At 38.9% G+C, this 18,353-nt stretch overlaps 1 protein-coding gene and 1 non-coding gene across 3 annotated transcripts in view; both read right to left on the bottom strand.

Annotated features, from left to right (window-relative positions):
- Positions 1-9,758: 9,758 nt before the first annotated feature.
- trnas-aga (transfer RNA serine (anticodon AGA)) lies at positions 9,759-9,840 on the bottom strand. Its single transcript has one exon. It is a non-coding gene; the product is annotated as a tRNA-Ser (tRNA).
- Positions 9,841-11,846: 2,006 nt separating this feature from the next.
- Positions 11,847-18,353, bottom strand: part of tmeff2a (transmembrane protein with EGF-like and two follistatin-like domains 2a) — a 120,075-nt gene continuing 113,568 nt past the window's right edge. For both annotated transcript variants that reach the window (XM_062431152.1, XM_062431153.1), the window contains 2 exons: positions 14,837-14,995; positions 11,847-12,649 (listed from right to left, as the gene is read on the bottom strand). In XM_062431152.1, coding sequence (XP_062287136.1) covers positions 12,553-12,649; positions 14,837-14,995 — 256 coding nt within the window. In that variant the 3' untranslated portion in view covers positions 11,847-12,552. The remainder of the gene's footprint in view (positions 12,650-14,836; positions 14,996-18,353) is intronic.

Below are 18,353 nucleotides of genomic sequence, written 5' to 3'. Positions count from 1 at the left end.
AAATAAATCAATTAAAATACGATGGCAGAGTCCACAGTCTTCTGCACTGTCTGTACAGTGAGTATGAATCTACTGTGAGCAGCAGGTTAGCTTAATTTAGCACAAAGACTGGCGGCAGGGGAGAACAGCTAGCCTTACTCTATGCAAAGATAATAAAATCCTCCTACCAGGTTCTCTAAAGCTCACTAATTTCTGACAACACTGTTCTGACTCACATTTATATCTTCTTTGTTCAAGCCATTCAAAAACTGAGGTGTAAAAGTAATGCTTTGTGGTGGAGCCGATTTTCTGAATGGGCACAGTAACGTCCTTGTTGTTGTTGCCTGGCGACCAACAGATACTCCAGGAAGCTTTTACACTGTTTTTTTGTATGGATTAAACAAACAATAAAAAAGAGTGAGTGAGTTTTAGAGGGGCTGGTAGGAAGATGTTGTTATCTTTGGGCTGAGCAGGCTAGCAGTTTCTGTCTGTTTCCAGTCTTTGTGCTAAGCTACGCTAACTGACTGCTGGCTGAACCTTCTTATTTGACAGACAGATACTAAAACGGTATCGACCCTCTGATCTAACACTTGGCAAGAAAGCAAATAAGTGTGAAACTATGCCTTTACAAAGCGACTAGACATACATACTTAATAGGTGGATTCTGGTCTGGATTCCAGACTGAATAGCAATTTAATCTGAGCAAAATTTCACTGCAACCTGACCAGGACCAATTTTGACTGACACATTGCTATATCATCACACCACCTGTCTTTATTCAGCCACCTGCTAGTTGCAGCAGTTAGTAAGGTTGTTGTTGGATGTAGGAGCTTGGGTTGAAACTATTAATTGACTTGTTTAAAACTACCTGATGAAGGTTGACAATGGGAAGTGTGTGAATAAGCCTCGACTGAGAAATACGTGTTCATTTTGCCTGAGGGTAGACATGTGTGTTTGATTTGCATTTAAACAGTAGCCATAGTGATGAGTGGTAATGTAAAAAAAACACTGCAAGACCAAACATGCCTATTTTGAACAAAACTATACCAAAAACCCCTGCTGAAGTAATCATATCAAGCCTCAAGCATAATAAAATATTTTCAAAGATGAATACAGTAGCTCCTACCACAGCAGACTAACTAATGAAGACACCTGCATCACCATTTTATAACCAAGTTTAAGGACTTGGTGACACAAAGCAGGTGAAGAAAAGAGTATGCACTGTACCCTTTTTTGGACCTTTGATGTGGTGAAAATTTGGTATGTGGACATCAAAGACTTTTACCTGGACTAGTACCTGTATAGACATGAGAGCCATAGCTGGTCATTTTTCTGTAACAGCTCAGTCTTTTCACCAGACTCCTCATGTAGTAATAAATGTCCTTCACAGATTCTCCCATGTCAACAACCAAGACTAACACCTCTTCTTGAGGTTAGTCTCTCACAAGCTTCAAAGCTTGTCAGGTGGAGTGGAAGTGCTATAGGCACACACTCGTCCAAGCACATTTCCTTCCTCTTCTGACTCAAAAACCTAGTGTTTCTAACCCTCTCTATGTCACGACTTCTCTTTGGAGACACTCTTCTGTCAACATGAAAGTGTGACCTCCCGGTCCTAGCACTTGAACCCTGACTTTTCCCACTTTCTCCCCAGGGAAAGAGTGGAGAGAATGACGCTCCCATCCTGTCATTCGTCCAACTGTCCCCCCTCCTTTCCTTTCCCTTTTCTCCATCCCTCCCTTTCCCCCTTTTCTTCCTCTCTATAACTTATCGTCCTCTTTCCTGAATTCCTCCAGTGCTTCTGATGGTCTGGTACATGTTCCACACATTCCCAGTGTTGTGTCAAGGAATGTTATCCTTCCCTTGCTTATTTTATAAAAACACTATCTATTTATCTAAGGGCTCTTTTTGCTGTTAACTTTCCTACGGTTACATTTAACGCAGTATACTCACAAAACAATTATGTCATGCACTCAAATTGTTTGAGAATGAGTTAAAAAGAGCTGGTGGCAGGCATCTTTACAAGCCTGCATGATGAAATGGATGTATTTGCCCTCTGGAGGCAAAGAAATGCAAGTGCATGACCTAATTCTGTCTGTACAGTGATGTACATGAACGACACTGTAGAAAAAAACAGAGCTATAGCCAAGAGGAATATTTTTTTAAGGCATTTGAAATCATGAGTCATTCCTTTATATTCTGTAAGAAGTGATTATAATAGACTCTTTGATTACCTTTTTTTTCTTTTATTGAAAGTTACAGCCACATCTCTTCTTTGGTCGTTTGAAGCTACTGCAACAGCAACATTATTTCAACAGACATGCCACAACAAGTTGTATTGATCCATTGAGCATTGTATTCTGGGAAACTTACTTGGAGTTGTGTCAGATACTTCAGCCCTGCGGGAGTGGCATCGCTGAAACGGTTGGCTCTTGACAAATCACCTGGGTAGAAAGGTTGAAGAACAAGTTTTCATTTTTGACTATGAAACGTCATCACATGTGGAGCAGACGTCCAGATAAACAACCAGATTGATTTACTTGAAGCAACAAGTTGCAGGTGAAGGTGGTTTCACTTTAACATTTAGTTTTTTGGAGTGGGAGTAGCTTCTCACACACATAAACAATGCATCTCCTGCAGATATCTCAGTGTTGTTTCCCTCTGTTTTTTTTCTATCTCATGCTTTATAGTCTTTACCGCTGCAAACTGCATTCCTTGTCTTGTAAAGTGTGTTATATGGTCTCCATCTTCCTCCGTGTGGTGTGTAAGTGCCTGCTTGATGTGGACACAAGAATGCAACTGAAACACCTTGAGGCAGGATTCATGGAGACTTTAATGATGGTTTCTCTCTCACACACAAGATGTTATACTTGCACTTACAAGGAATAGTGGCCTCTGCAGGTTTACTTGCTTTTATACTGTTTTTATACTGGTGAGTCCAATATTAACGCTCCTCTTACTGAAGCACTGTTTTGATCTCCACAAACTCCCGAGGGAAATATGTGGCTCCTTATCTGCTAAATTCTCCATCATGTTCACCAGCTAGTTGCTGACTTTGTTTCCCATTTGATGTTGGGCAGATACCTGTGGTGCACAGTGGGTTAATCAGGGCTTTTTTTAGCTGAAAAGTGCTTCCTGCTGCGTCTGCAAAAAAAGTTGATGAGCTGAGATAGTCAAAAAATAAAACATTGAGCTAAAAATCTCTGTAGAGCAGAGCGCGACTGCAGAGGTGGATAATAATTGTAATAATGCTTTAAATTCTTTGATTTCATGATGTTGCCCCCTACTTTTGCATTAATTTGATGAAATAATCTTCTCCACCTCACCTATGTAAAATGGACATCTTATTTTGAGGCAGAGCAGATGGTTGCACTTAGACTGATAGCATCCTGCTGCACAACACAAGAGCCACAGACTCTGAACAACGACCCACACCCACACAAATATAATCAACATTCAAAATGTCCAATGTTTAAATAAAATCTTAAAATATATAATATATTCAACACTCAATTGTTAAAGTGACTTCTTCCTTTATATATGGTAGTGAATGAAACAATAGCCTGTGTCTACACCTGCACTGCCCCGCTAATGTCAGTTAGCAGCTAGATAGCTGTACAGCATGTAAATATATACTTGCAAATGTCACTTTGGATTTGTTAAATGCTGATTTTGTTGATGCTCTTCAAAATCCTGCACATTAAACAGAAAATGTCACTTTGGTCCTGTTGAATGCTGGTTTGGTCATTGCTCTTCTGTAGTTACAGTAGTTTGTTTACTTTACCTTGTTTACTGGCAGCACACCACCAGCTGACAATCAAACAGAAAGGAGAATATCTCATATTTCCGCCAAGACCTTTTTTCTTTGTTTGATTCGTACAAACTATTACAAATATATTTGCATGTCAACGTTGTGCTTGATTCAGGGAGGGATGATTAAATCGGATTTTATTTTGTTTTTCTTTTGTATTTTTGCCGTTATTAGACTTTCAACTCAACGGGTAAGAGCTGTTAACATTTCTGGGATGAAATACAAACCTAAACAACATCTTTGAGAGTCATAAATTGAAAATGTTGTTTTTATGTCACAACAGGTTGATGTTGATGAAAAGTGGGACGCTGAGGCTGAGATGAGTATTGACGCATGCCTCTTCACTAATTTATATGAGGAAGGAGTACCATTTGCTGCAAGGGTTTTTTTTCTTTCTTCCAAAGTTGATGATCCATATCTATAAAATATAATTATAGGTGCAGAGTGGCGTTGTTGTTTGAAACAACAAGAGAGTCTGTTCTTTTTTTCTTCTTAACTACAGGTAGTATTTCATAATAACCATCTAACTGCTTCCTCATATTTTTTTTCAGGTTTGTTCATTCCTGGTTGTGTATCTGCAAGAGAAACAACAAGCAGGTTCGGTTCCCTGGTCAGTGTTTAAATGGGACCCCTAATGCTTGTGATTACCAACAGCCGTCCCACACAGGTGGTCATACCTATGATGGTACGATGGATGCTTGGTAGTATTTGATTTGTATAACCAACTCAGACTGGATGTCTGGTCGCACAGTGGGAAGGAAGGAAGCAATGCTACCCTTTTGTCGCTAAATCAAAGGCCCCCACAGAGGGGAAAATGGCACGCTGGGACCAAAACAGATGGCGATGGATCTTTAAATGACCCTTTTTCACAGACCAGTGTGTGTTAGACACACACTCACTTAAAGGTGGCTTTGTGCGTTAATAGAGGGAGTGTGTATGTGTGTGTGTGTGTGTGTGTGTGTGTGTGTGTGTGTGTGTGTGTGTGTGTGTATTTTCTGTGGTGTGTGATTTGATGCTATCAATCCTAAAGCTAATGGACCAATTTTTGAGGTGTAAAGCTCCACACGTGTACACTGAATGTGAGGAAATGCCTTGTTTATGACAGTGTGCACTTGTTTGTTCCTGTGAGAGTATATGTTTTCATGTGTCCAACACCATCAATTTTCAAACCAATGGGCCAATTCCTGCCTGCCACAGGAGTTGAGGTGCGGTTTGTTGATTGTAAAATCAATGTGAAGGCTTGCCTGGCCAGCAATTCAGGCTGATGGTTCCCAAAGTGTGGATTCCTGAAAGACAGCCATGTTCCTCCCTGCAAAAAGGTTTGATTTTGCTGTAATTTTATTAATCACTGGTACTTCTCTCCCCACTATTGGTGTTTTTCCAGAACTGAGCTATAAAAGGAGGACATTTTATTATTCAGGGGTTTGTGCATCATTTACATTTGATTGCTTTGGAAAACAAACCTGCATGCTCAGACATGCTGTGTAAAGTGGTATGGAGCCAGATGAGAAGTTATGCATTTCTTAGATAAATGTCAGTTTCCATTGCTGAGGGCCTAGCTGTTCGGTTCAGTAGGTGTGTTGTACTGGGAATCTGCATATCAGGAAGTATTACTGTATGGATTGGTTGTTTGTGGAAAGCTGTGTGTATTTAACCTTAAAGGTCCCAAGGCCATCCGAAATTTCCCACAAGACTGATTCATGTATAGTCATTGCGTGTGTGTGTGTGTGTGTGTGTGTGTGTGTGGGTGGGTGGGTGTGATGACCAAAGTAATACGGTCAAGAACAGACTTGTTGATACATACAGTATCTCTTATCTGAGGAAACATCCTTTCCTCTTCTCTGTTGTTAAGAGCATACTTTTTTATCATCTTTATGTCACTGAATCATTTAATTGAATAATAAAAAATGAAACAGGATATAAAAGTAAGCAGTAAAGATTCAAAATGCATGTGGTCCTGTAAAAACACATTTCTGTCTTCTTTAACACTACAAAGCGGCTTTATGGGACCTCCAGGACTTCACTTGTGTAATAAAAGAACATTATCCATATGATAAGGAAATAAAAACATTGAAAATTTTCTAAATGTCTTTTCAGTTTTGATTTGTGGAATATTGAAGAGGGTCAAGCTGCAGATGTGCGACCTGACAGGGAAAAGAATAGTCTCTACTTCCTTTTGCTGTCTATTTCCACTTTATTTAACCAGATTTGAAAACATTCTCCACTCAGTACTGCATGAAATGTTATCATAATGTTGTTTGTCAGGATTAAAAAAAAGCAAACAACTATTCTTAGCATGTCATATGTGAAGGGAATATACTGTGCTATATAACTTACTTTGAATCCAAGCTGGTTGATATCAGGTGTTTGTACAAGTGATTGCATCCTGTTGGAAAGCCCTATAAAACCAAGGTAAATGGTCAATTTGACATAGACTTTATATCAAATTTTTATTTTTATTTTCTTACATGTTGCCTCTCATTCACACTGATGGCAGTTGAGCTGCTTTGCAAGGTGCTGGCCTTCCCACTAGGAGCAGCTTCGGACATGGCAGACCTTTTTTGACTTGTCAAAGCAGGAAAAACACAGGTTAACGATTAACAATGGCTGTGTTGTATTTGCTAAGCTTTAGTCCCAGGTTCTGGTACTGTGTGTACCCACTCACTAACGTTGCTTGCTGTGATAATTATAGTAATGCTAGTATTCAAACCTGTGATTTTCCTGTTTTGAAAGGTCAAAATGTCTGCTGTGAAAAATAAAATTCTTGAGTTAGATTCCTACTCTCCTTTTCACACAGTTTCTTCAAAAAACAAAAACAAACATGAAATATCACACTCATAAAGAACAGATGCTGAATAAAAACAGAATTTCCTTCAAACATGTCATTACATTTTTGAACTTGGGATCTTATTCATTCTCTCCACACCTTGCCAATATTAAAAAGCAAATGTTACTGAGAGACATCTTCATAAAATACTTAAAGTAATAAGTAATATTACCACTTAATTTGCTGCTTTCTTACAGATGGGATTTTATTTCATTAAAAGCCTATTTTTTTTTGTTTCCTTCTCATAATTAATGAAAATAATTTAAATTAACAGTGAAAATAAAGCTATTTGCTATTGTATTATCAGTTCTGGGATTAAAATCTGAGATACTTGTGACAGCACGGACACTGTAAAATGGACACTGTACTATTGGCGACACTTAGATATAGAAACATAACCCTAAAAGAGTAACATTAAGTTTCAAGTAGCATCCAGTGAGTGACACTAGTAAAGTGTGTTCCCACCTCTTGCAGGCTGTTACTGGTTTGTGCTCAGTCAGCATACCCTTTGCTCTATTTTAACATGATCATGCAAATCCAGGTAACAGCAGTGAATGGTAGAGTACATCATCAGATGCAGACATAAAATCACACCACAGACTGTCTGCATGTGACATCTTTCATTCCTGGAAACAAGGTGACATTTTCCTTTTTTTTTGTCAGATAACAGCCTAGTTAACGATATATAATGTAGTATAATTTTAGTAGATTACCAGATTATGTTACTACAGACTGTAAAATAAACATATTTTGGGTAAAACTTTTTTGAAGTGAAAGCTAAATCTACTGTGGTCTGATCTTGTTGTCCATTAATGATGGCATCCACCACATTCCTTAACCTCAGATGAGAGCAGATACTCAGACACTCTCAGAAATTTCCTTCCTGCTCCTCCCTGGCCTCTGGCCCACTGGATCTGAGCCGAAACCAGCAGAAGACAGGAAACTGACAGGATTACACTGACTGGGTCTGCTGGGTACTCTGCAGACACACAGATGTACACAAACAGGGGTGTGCCCAGGGGTTAAAGTACAGGGGACTGTGACTTTTTATTTTTTAATTTGAAGGAGGGGTTGGGGACACTAGACATTCTCCTTTGGGGAGTTTAATGTAAACCTTGCCTCACAGAGTCTCCCTAATTGGTTAATAGAGGTCAAGCATTTCTGTGTAATCGCTATTAGCATGACTGTATAATTGTCTCAGTTTTCAAGGATGAACTTGGCAAGGTTGAGCTTACTTTGTTAAGTTGTCTGAAGGGCAGTCCTCATGTGTTTTATTACCCTCATAGAAACATATACCTGTGCTGTATCCTACAGGTACATTAAAAACCAGACTGGGGAAATCTTTGAGTCTGCCAGAGTGACCCAGGACTGAACCTGAGCCCATTTCCACCTGAGAACTTCATGTTTTTGAACTATGAAACCTATTAGTGTAGTCTTGTCTTCATAATAACAGTGAGACTTTGATGTTTTTCAAAAGCACTGTGATATTGCCTGCATCCACTCAATCTGGGAATGAATGGCTTTACTCTACTCAACTAAAAGGATTCAGTTTTTTTGTGAAATAAAACCCACAAAAACAGCAAAAACACTTTATTACAAATATATTACTATATTACAAGCTAAAAGCCTACATTTGAAATGTTGTATACGTATCATCAACATAATGTACATATCAAAAGTAAACAAACATAAAGGTGCTTTTCATATTTGTATACTTGTATACTCTCTCGGTTCCATATACTACTTCATAAAATTATTATTATTGATGCATTGACATGTAAGAGATATTTTAGAAGTTAATATTAAGTTATTTATATAATACTGTACTGAACTACATAGAGCAAATGTTTCTGTGTTATTTGGAAAGTCTCTAACCTAAGGGTGTATTGTTTTTATGTTTATGGAATATCCAGTTTTATGTCCACTACAACAAACACAGAGATGTAAGATGTATTCAGAAAAAAAGAAGCAACAATGTCAAATTGTACACCAGTAGTACCACATTCAAAATCTTACTCAGGCAGCAGTAATGTGGTTAAATCCAATTTAAATGTAATCAAAGTATCAAGTGTAAAAATGATTATGTTATTACTATTATGTATTACTATTAGGTTATTTTTTACTGATGTTTTATAGGTAAGAAGCATTTTCAAAGGTGTTGAAGCTACTGTTAACAAAGGCTACTTGGTTGGATGCATAAGAAAGTATCATATCTTATAAAATGATCACGCTTTGTTGTATATGTAAAACCTGAATCTTCAAAGAGAAAATAATTTATTTCAGTTAAACACTCTCCAACCAACATCACCACAGACAATAAAGTTGAATGTGTTTAAAACAGGAAAGTCAGTGAATTAGTCTGTATTGATATATAAATAAATATGGGTGACTCTTGCAGTATCTGCTGTGCACAGCTGTTGCAGAACCGTCTCTTATTTATTATTCAATTTTCAACTGAGGATGCAAAATATTAGAACCGGGCGAGCAGCTGAGGAGGATAATTTACTCTAAATCTACCTGAAAATAAAACAGGACGTCATTGCTTAGGAGAGATGATCCATCAATTAAGAAGCTTTGTCTGATTTCATCTATAGACTTACTGACATAAATCCCAGTCTATATATCTTATAATGTAGTAAGTGGACAGGTTAGGCTATAGCACTTCACTAAGCTTTTCTCAACTATGAACTGCTGCTAAACTGTTTGTGTTTTTAATGTTTTGTTAGCACGACTGCTAATTGTGTGTCTGAAATATTTGTTTGTTTGTTTGTTTTATTTTAGGGATAATCATTGTTAGCACCTATATCTATTACTATCTTTTAAATGTACTGACAGGAGCTGGTGAGAAACAGTCTTTGGTTTCATTCTGTGTATGCAAATACTCAGTGAAATGACAAAGTGAATCTTAAAATCTTAAATTCACATCACCATTGCACTAGATTGGCAATCTGGTTGCCATAGTAATACATTACGTCTGACTATCACCCACACAATAGAAATTTAACTGTGAAACAGAAAGTAAATGTGGCTGGAGACAGTAAGACAGTAGGACATAAGATTGTTTATTTAACATTCATACTTGTGTCTAATTGTGGGTTACTAAAACAGCTGCATTGAGTTCTACATTAAAAAAAAAGAAATGTTCGTTGTCGGCAGGATTCGAACCTGCGCGGGGAGACCCCAATGGATTTCTAGTCCATCGCCTTAACCACTCGGCCACGACAACTTTCTGCCTTCTCTCAGTTCAGGGATAAATTTGGAACAAATCAATTAATTCTAGTTTCATAGTGAATGTCTGGTATTAAACGCCGTACAATCAAGCCAGACTCGTATAAATCTCCCGGGTCGGTTGTGTGCAGGTCTGAGGCTCATCCGGACTGTGGTGGACACAGCACCATCTTGTGGCGGAGGACACCTGTAGCTGCCACTGACGTTATGACTTAATGGACATTACTTGGAGGGCGTAATTATTGCATTCAAAGACGAAGTACAACAGTAAACAATGTTATGAATATGTGAAGAGAAATAGCATTTAAAAAATATAGGCTCTGCACAGACCTACTAGAATACGTTTGGGATCAAACTAGAGGTTCTGCAGGTGCTGATCAGTGTTATGTTTGGTTATGTATGGCCAGGATTGGGAAGATTACTTTAGAAATGTAATAGATTACAGATTAGTAGTTACCCTATTTAAAATGTAATTAGTAATGTAACTATTTCAATTACTTAAACAACGTAATGTAACTTATTACATTTGATTATTTTTCAAATTTTCTAACCAATGTTTTCAGCTGTTAGTAAGTGTTGGTAAGTGTTCCCATTAAGCACCAAAAACTAAGTTTAGCTGTTTTTCATGGATACTGACATGATTTATAAGGGAGATCATTTCTTGTAAAGCAAGATTTATCTCTCATTTAAATATGTATTCATTAGTTCATGTAGATTTTAGAAAATAAAATCAAGATATTTGATGTAAAAAAGTCAAGTCTGGCATGGACTTTATTGGTACTGTGACACCATTTAAGCCCAACCATTTAATCATGATTTATTTACAAGATATAAAAATCTATTGATTTCTGTCTTCTCTATTGATTTAATTTAAGAATTAAAAACAGCAAAATATGTATTCAGTAACAGTAACTTGTTAAATATTAAAAAATGGTGAACAAACCCTCCTGAGCAAAATCTTAAAGGTCTGACTTCAGATGTAACCTCAATCAACATTTTCATAAGTAACTGTTATTTAACGACACATTGTTTCTCAGTAACTGTAACGGATTAAGGTTACACCTATTTAATAATTAAATTACATAACACTATTACATGTATCTAGTTACTCCCCAACACTGTGTATGGCTGGCCAGGAGAATACAGAGCTAAAAGGCAAATATGTGTGGATTTGGAGACCAAATATCCAACAAAATCTAGCTCATAAACTTGGAGCCCAATAGGAGTTTTCCATACAGTTTATTGTGAAAACATTTTAGGCACTTCAGATGTTTAGATTCTTATCCATAATGCAATGCCACCAGGGAGGTGCCTCATGGGTCCCAAATTTATTCTGCAGCACGACCATGACCCCAAACATAAATCCAGAGTCATAAATAGGCTATCTTCATTCATAAGAAGAACAAGGAGTTTTGCAGCAGATGGTTTTGCCCCCACAGAGCCCTGAACTCAACATCATCGAGTCATTCTGGGATTACATGAAGAGACAGGAGCAGCTGAGACACCTAAATCCACAGAAGTACTTGAATTTGAACAAAAAAACACTTGAATCACTGACCTGCCAAGTACCTGAACTGGTGCTCGAGAACCAGAACTGTTATAAAAGGCAAAGCTGCTCACACCAAATACTGATTTAAAATAGATTTTTTTCTGTTTACTGCACTTTTCTGTGATGTTGATTGATGAATAAAAAACATCCATTGCATTCATTTTGCATCCTCACTTTACATGTAGCGCCTAAAGGTTTTGCACAGTGCCGTTTATTTAAAATATGAAACCCTAATGGATGTGTCATATGAGGAGTGACATCTACTGTACATGACCATCAATCATGTACAGTAGATGTCACTCTTTACAAGAATATTTTAAAAAGTACACAACTTAAAGTACAATATATAAATTCAGTGTATTTTTTTTAACAAATGTAAATGTCTGTATCTTTAAGAACAGGTATGTGACAGTAATGAATATTTACACAACCAAAACAGACACAGAGACAGCGTGTTACATTTCGTGATATAAATTATTTATTTACATTTACAGAAAAATGACCCCATCAAGACAACGTAGTAATAACTATTGGAAATAGAACCCAAGATACAGTAGCTGACCTCATCGTCACAACCGAACGGAGAGCTCTATAATAACATTGTGCCCTCTGTCAAAGGTCTCCTATAACACAAGGTGCAAGGCATCACGTGTAGCCCCAAACCCCCCACCCCCACCCTCTTCCCAGATTGAACAAAACACACCTCATTTAAAGCCCGTTACCCTGCTTTGCACTAACCCCGGTTTGCTTTTACCCCTCGACTACAAATGACAGACATCGGCTAGCCCGCCTCTACCAAAGCTCACACATCTAATACACACTCACACACACACATACTCACATTCAGTATCCTCAGCGCCTGCCCCCCTCCCCTCATGGTTCAGTTTGTCAGAAAAACAAGTTTCAAAAGTGACATATCGGCAACTGGCGACTGATGACGACATTATCCATGTGTGAGTCTCACTCTGACCCGTGTGCCAGCTCTGTCTTTGCTTTGCCACCATCCTCCCTGGGCATCCTTGAAGTTCATACTGGGAGAGAGGGCGAGGAAGAGTGAGGGGAAGCAGATCCTAATTTTCGGGGTTGGCCTACAAGGGGAGAACATTTAACGCCACAGCGCTCCATAAAGTGGAGAGGGGATTCTGTCCCGTGGGTCTGGGCTCAGATAAGTCGAGTGGAGGCGCGCATGGTGTTCTCTGAACTGAAGTGGACATTGTTCTGCTTCTGCCGGTTGATCCTGTTGGTCCGTGGACACTTCCTGTATGGAGCGGAAGGGAAAAGAAGATACATGTTAGGCACTGCAGCTGTGAAATAACTTTGTGACGCAATTCTGATGTTTTAATAGACTCCAATAAGTTTCACTCTAGAATTATCTGAAGTTAATATGAGGCTTCAGCAGCCTGAATTAGATAAATTAAGTGAGATTTATCCAAAGTTTCCGAAGTCTTTCTAGTGCAACATTCCCTCTTTTGTCATGATTCCATGCCTGCAGGTCAGCATAGAATTACTATCTGGGGAATACACAGAGGGACTTTCATACCAGAAAGACTGTAACTGACTGGAAAATACTCAACATTTGGAATTGAATTTTGCACAGTGAGGAATGAGAATTTGGTCCCCCATCACTTCCACTGAAAGTATGTTAGGAAGGGATCTTGTAATAATTGGTATGAAAAGGAAGAATGATTACAGCGATCAAAAACTGTGTCAATGTTCATTTGGACATCTGACAGATTTAAAAAAGAATTGTGAACCTATCCTTTAATGAGCCACACTTGTGACATGTTTCTTTAAATTACAACAAACATAGACACTGTTGACAATCCTACATACGTGGTTGTACTGATTTAAATACTCACTAGCGCACCAAATGTGTATTACTCCACAGTTGAATTAAAAAAATCATGTTGGTTTCATTAATAGAGATCTATGTGTCTGCATCTTTACCAAAAAAACAGATCCTTGACTGCCTTGTCTTTGGTTGATGTACAATTTGTGAAAGTAAATAAATTAAATGTAAATTAAATAAATATACTGCTCAGAGAAGGTTAATGTACTTATTAAGCCCTGAGAAGCATTTACAGTCTTCCTCTCAGACTATAGGTCAACCTGAATTAAGCCTGAGAGATAAAAACCGTCGCTGCAGCACTCACTGCTGCTCATAAAGCTAATAAAGTATTAACTGAAGGTGACTCTTTTATGAACTTCTCTTTTATCTCATGTAGATTTATGCAGCTAGACAATAAGAGGACAGGATTTTGAAAAGTACACCCTTATGTTTGTGTATTTCCTAAATAATATATTTGTGATAGTTTTTTAAGGATTTATGCCTTCAGTAGGAACCAATGGGATCCCAAAGTTTTGAGAGATAAGCTGACACATTGTTGGTTTTGGTCTTTTTTTATATAATAGCATCTGGTGAAAGTGGGAGAAATATAGAATAATGTGGCAATAACGTGGTATCTTGCAGTGACCGCCTTTGAGCAGACCTTTTCCAAGATATGACAGAATGCTACGTACGGGAGACAAAACATAGAGATGACCTTTTACACTCCCACCTGTTTGTCCTTTTGGTGAATGGCAAAGCTTTACGATTAGTGGACATCACATGAAACTCCAGCAACATTCATAAAACAAAATACATGAATCATAGTTGAGTCTGGTCAACACAGATAGGTGGGTGAGTCACTGTGCAGATTCATTCTTTCAGGTTATACATTTCTTCCTTGTCTAGACTCCACTCAAACAGGTAAAAAGACTTTTACAAGGATGAGTATTTCTATTTTTTTCTTTTTGCTTATAAGGATAAGGATATCGCTGAGCAGCAGGACACATCAATGGCACTGTGACTGTATTCAGTGTTATAATTCTCTCCTTCTTCTTTATCGTCTCTCCTTACCCTCTCACCTTGCCTCTTTACAACTATTCTCTCTCTCATTTTGTCCCTCCCGCTCGCATTCTTTGCTCAGAGGAGCAGTTTTGTCTCGGCCCAAAAATCTTTTATTAAATGTCATAAATTGCTTAGGTCAGCTGGAGGCAGACAAGCTGCAGGCTATATATGTGTGTGGGTGTGTGGGCGGGTTTGTACTGTGAATACAGATCGCCTGCTCAAAAACGAGTAGGTATGCTTGCCTACACAGACATTACTGTGTACCTGGGCTTGTACACACATGCTGCCCTGTTGTCGTCTATGTGTGTGTCTGTGCCCACAGGGAAAGTGACAGTACTTTGTCTCTGTGGTGCAAAAGCAAGGTGACCTTTTAGCTGTTTCCTCCAGGCTCAGGAGCACCAAACCCACCCTTGTGACTTCCCAAATACACTCAACATGGAAAATACTGCTCGGGGGCTCATTAGTAAGCTGGGTTTGTACGTATGTGTGTGTGTGTGTGTGTGTGTGTGTGTGTATGTGTGTGTGTGTGTGTATGTCTGTTAGGGCATGACTCACCTGGTGATGCAGAGCACCACCACACAGATGATGACCACCTGGAGTGCTCCAATGATAGAGGCGATGAGGACGTAGTGCAGTTTGCCGGAGCCTGGCACCACATAGAGCACGTTGTACTCTTTGGTGTCACACTGGGGGCCGCTGAAGCCCGAGTGACAGCTGGGATCACACACACACACACACACAAGTAAGAAGAAAGAAAGAGAAAGAGTCATTCTTTTTGCACTGACAGGCAGGTTAATTTTTGTGTCTCTAATTGAACGCTGCACCTGTCTTATGAAGACGCTGCACTGAAACAATGCATTTGTGTGACAGTGTAGCAACTGCTTTATCTTTGCTGCGGCTGTCTAGATGAACATGACTGATGGTGCTAGCAGTGAGTAAAGGGAAAGAAAGAGAAAGAGAGAGTACGAGTGTATTCACACTGAGTGGCTACATTTGAAAACACATAATAAAACATAACACAACATAAACACATAACAACATAAAACACATAAACTTCTCTTTGTTTTGGCCCACAGTCGAAACCAAAGCTGCATTAATATGCTAAAAGCACATGCTTAGTAGCTGCTGAAGCTACACTGTAGGCTACTTGTGTTTTCTCCTGCAAGTTTCTAATGTCGCTGGAGGTTCTTTATAATGAGTACAACATTAGGGAAACTGACAAAAAAGGCTCAGTTCTCTCTTTATTTTTTGGTACCGCCATTTTTTATCAAAGCCATTTCCACTGTGATCCGTCTCCATAACAGGGATTGCACAGCAGTAGTCATGTATAGTAGACGAGGCAAAATATAATTTACTTCAATGTAATAATTACGTGACTAATAAGTACGTCACTCTCTATCATACACTGTGGGGCACATAATAAAAGTAGGACACGGTCTGATCATGCATAATCCATCTTTCGACTTTTGCAGTGGTGAAATCCACCACTGTGCTACATTTTAAAACTGAGGGGCTGGCAAAAATACCAATGCTAATGGCTGGGTTATGGTAGAAAATAACCAGGTCATACAACATAATGCTTAACATCATCTGAAAGAAAAAGTGTCTATAGCTGTTCTGAATGGCGACTTTGAATTCAGAGTGAAAAGTATTCAAATCTATAAATGTGGGGATAAAGGTGAATATTTTCCGACAGTCTCTCCTTGAAGTCATCCATCACGTTGAACTGAATTGTGCAACAAATGAATAAAGAGAGCTGGAGTCAGAAGTTCAGACTCTCACAATTTGCCAATCACTGTGTGAAGTAGGTGGGAATGTTGGATTATCTGTTTTTCGGAAAGTTAGCTCTGATGTAAAGTGTCGGGGAGGGAGGTTTGTGAAGCTGTTTAGATAAAACACTAATTATGACACACTACTCTCCCCTCCATGATAGTACATGAACAGTTTTACAGTATCTAGATCCTGGCTCTGGTATGTCTTGATTTTGGATTGGAAGCAAATTTTGTGCCACTGACTACTCCTAGTGGACATTATCTGAAAATGCAAGTCTAACATTTTAAACGGGGGAAACAGAGCTTTATGAAAATCATGATATAAGCGTAACCAGACTGGGCTGGAACCTCTGTGATCACTCATTTTAAGCATGTCGCCAATCGCACAATATAGGAGCTGTCATCAGGCCATATTGATTTTGACAGATGACAGATTTGCAATCATAAAATAATGATTCCATCGTCATCTAAGCTCAGTGGCCCAGATGTTTACTGATTGCCTGATTAACTGGTAGCATTTATGAGGCACAAGCACATCACTATTTTATGTTTGCTCAGCCGTCTGACAATAGAAAGAGAAAAATATGTTAATGTGATGGTTTTTGCCTCACTCGCTCCTTACCAGATGTTGGCTGTGGTCAACAATTTTGTTGCTTGGTGACCGAAAGAGGATGAAGAATTATTTTTGAGGCACTCTAGCATGGCGAGATTTAAAAATAAATAAATATAAACACACATTTTCTTCACATTTAAATGGTGTTTTCAGATTTAGCCTGCTTAGGGTGGATATAGTCTGAGAAAGCCAGACAGACACAGACAGAGAGAGGGAGAGAGACTAATGGAGATGATCTTTGTCCTCAGAGACGAGCTAAAATGGTCCCCCTTTTAATCTCTCTCTCCCTCTCTCTCTGTCTCCCTCCATTTCCTCTTCTTTACCTGCTTTTCCCATCTCTGGGGAGGTTGTTACCCACCAACACCTGCATATCCTTGTTTGGATCACACACACCCACCCCACACACACACACACACACACACACACACACACACACACACACACACACACACACACACACACACACACACACACACACACACACACACACACACACGTTCAAACTCACACAGAGTCTCCTTTATATTCTCCACCCAATATTTGTGAGATGAACATTGCAACCTTGTTCTGGTTAGGGTTCGTGCTCTGTTTCCACACACACATGCACGCAGTCAGACACCACTCCTGTAGAGACCAGTGTGTGATTAGGACGCAACCTCCAACTCCTGTAACCAGTAGGGGGCAGCAGATACCTTCCACACTACCCCTCTGCTAAGCACTACTCTGTATGCATGAAGAATGCCTGGCTGGGCAAGCTGAGAAGAGCAAGGAGGTTAGAGAGAAAGGAGAGAGATAGGAGGTGGGGGGACGAGAGATACCAAGACCCCCTGGCTGCTACACTATCAGTCTGTAAAAGATGGCAGCGGCACACATGTACATTCACTGTGTGTGTGAGTGTGGGGTGGAGATGGTGCTGGTTGGTGGCGGTCAGAGGGGGGTTTAATACCATTTCTCGATGCGCCTTTATGTAAACGCCCGTCTCTGCTCCCTGTGTTGAATTGTATTTTATGTGAATGGTGCTTATGTGAATAATGTATGTGCACTGCTTGTGTGCTGTCATTTGCACCTGTGTGACTGCTGTTCTGTGAGTGTGTGCAAATGCGTGTGTGTGTGTGTGTCTGAATTGTGTCTGCATTTGCTATGTGTTGTATTTTTAAACTTATGAGGCCCATATATGACTATATGCTCAAATAAGAAGACATAGAGAGGATACAAATATATATTTTTTATTATATTTTATATAATAAAAAATGTTTACCTTTCCCTAGGCCAAATCTATCCTTTGTTATTTAATTACTTAATCAAATGTTTTACCATTACTATTGTTGTTACCGGTTTCGTTCTTTCCTTTTTCCTTTTGCCGTAAGGGGACTTGCAAATAAAGGCTGTTAAAAAAAAGAAGATTTTTATGCTCTTAAGTATTTTCATGGTTTTGGTTATCCTTTCTTTCAGTTTGGATACTATCATATTCACAAAAATGATGGGTGGATATAGGAATGCAGGGATATAACTAAAGAAAAAAAAGAAAACCCAAACAAACGTTGGACAGGGTAAGAAACAAAGCCAAATGTTAGCCAGACATATTTGAAAGAGAAAACATAAGCAAGAAAAAAAATAATGATCCAAACTACAGTTTACAGACAAACTTCCAGCTTCAACTCAGGAGCACACAGTGTAGTGTTTAGTA

Source organism: Scomber scombrus, chromosome 13 (genome assembly GCF_963691925.1).
Source record: "Scomber scombrus chromosome 13, fScoSco1.1, whole genome shotgun sequence".
Classification (NCBI taxonomy): domain Eukaryota; kingdom Metazoa; phylum Chordata; class Actinopteri; order Scombriformes; family Scombridae; genus Scomber; species Scomber scombrus.
Note: the sequence above shows the minus strand (reverse complement) of the source record. Positions and strands in the feature narration are given on the sequence as shown.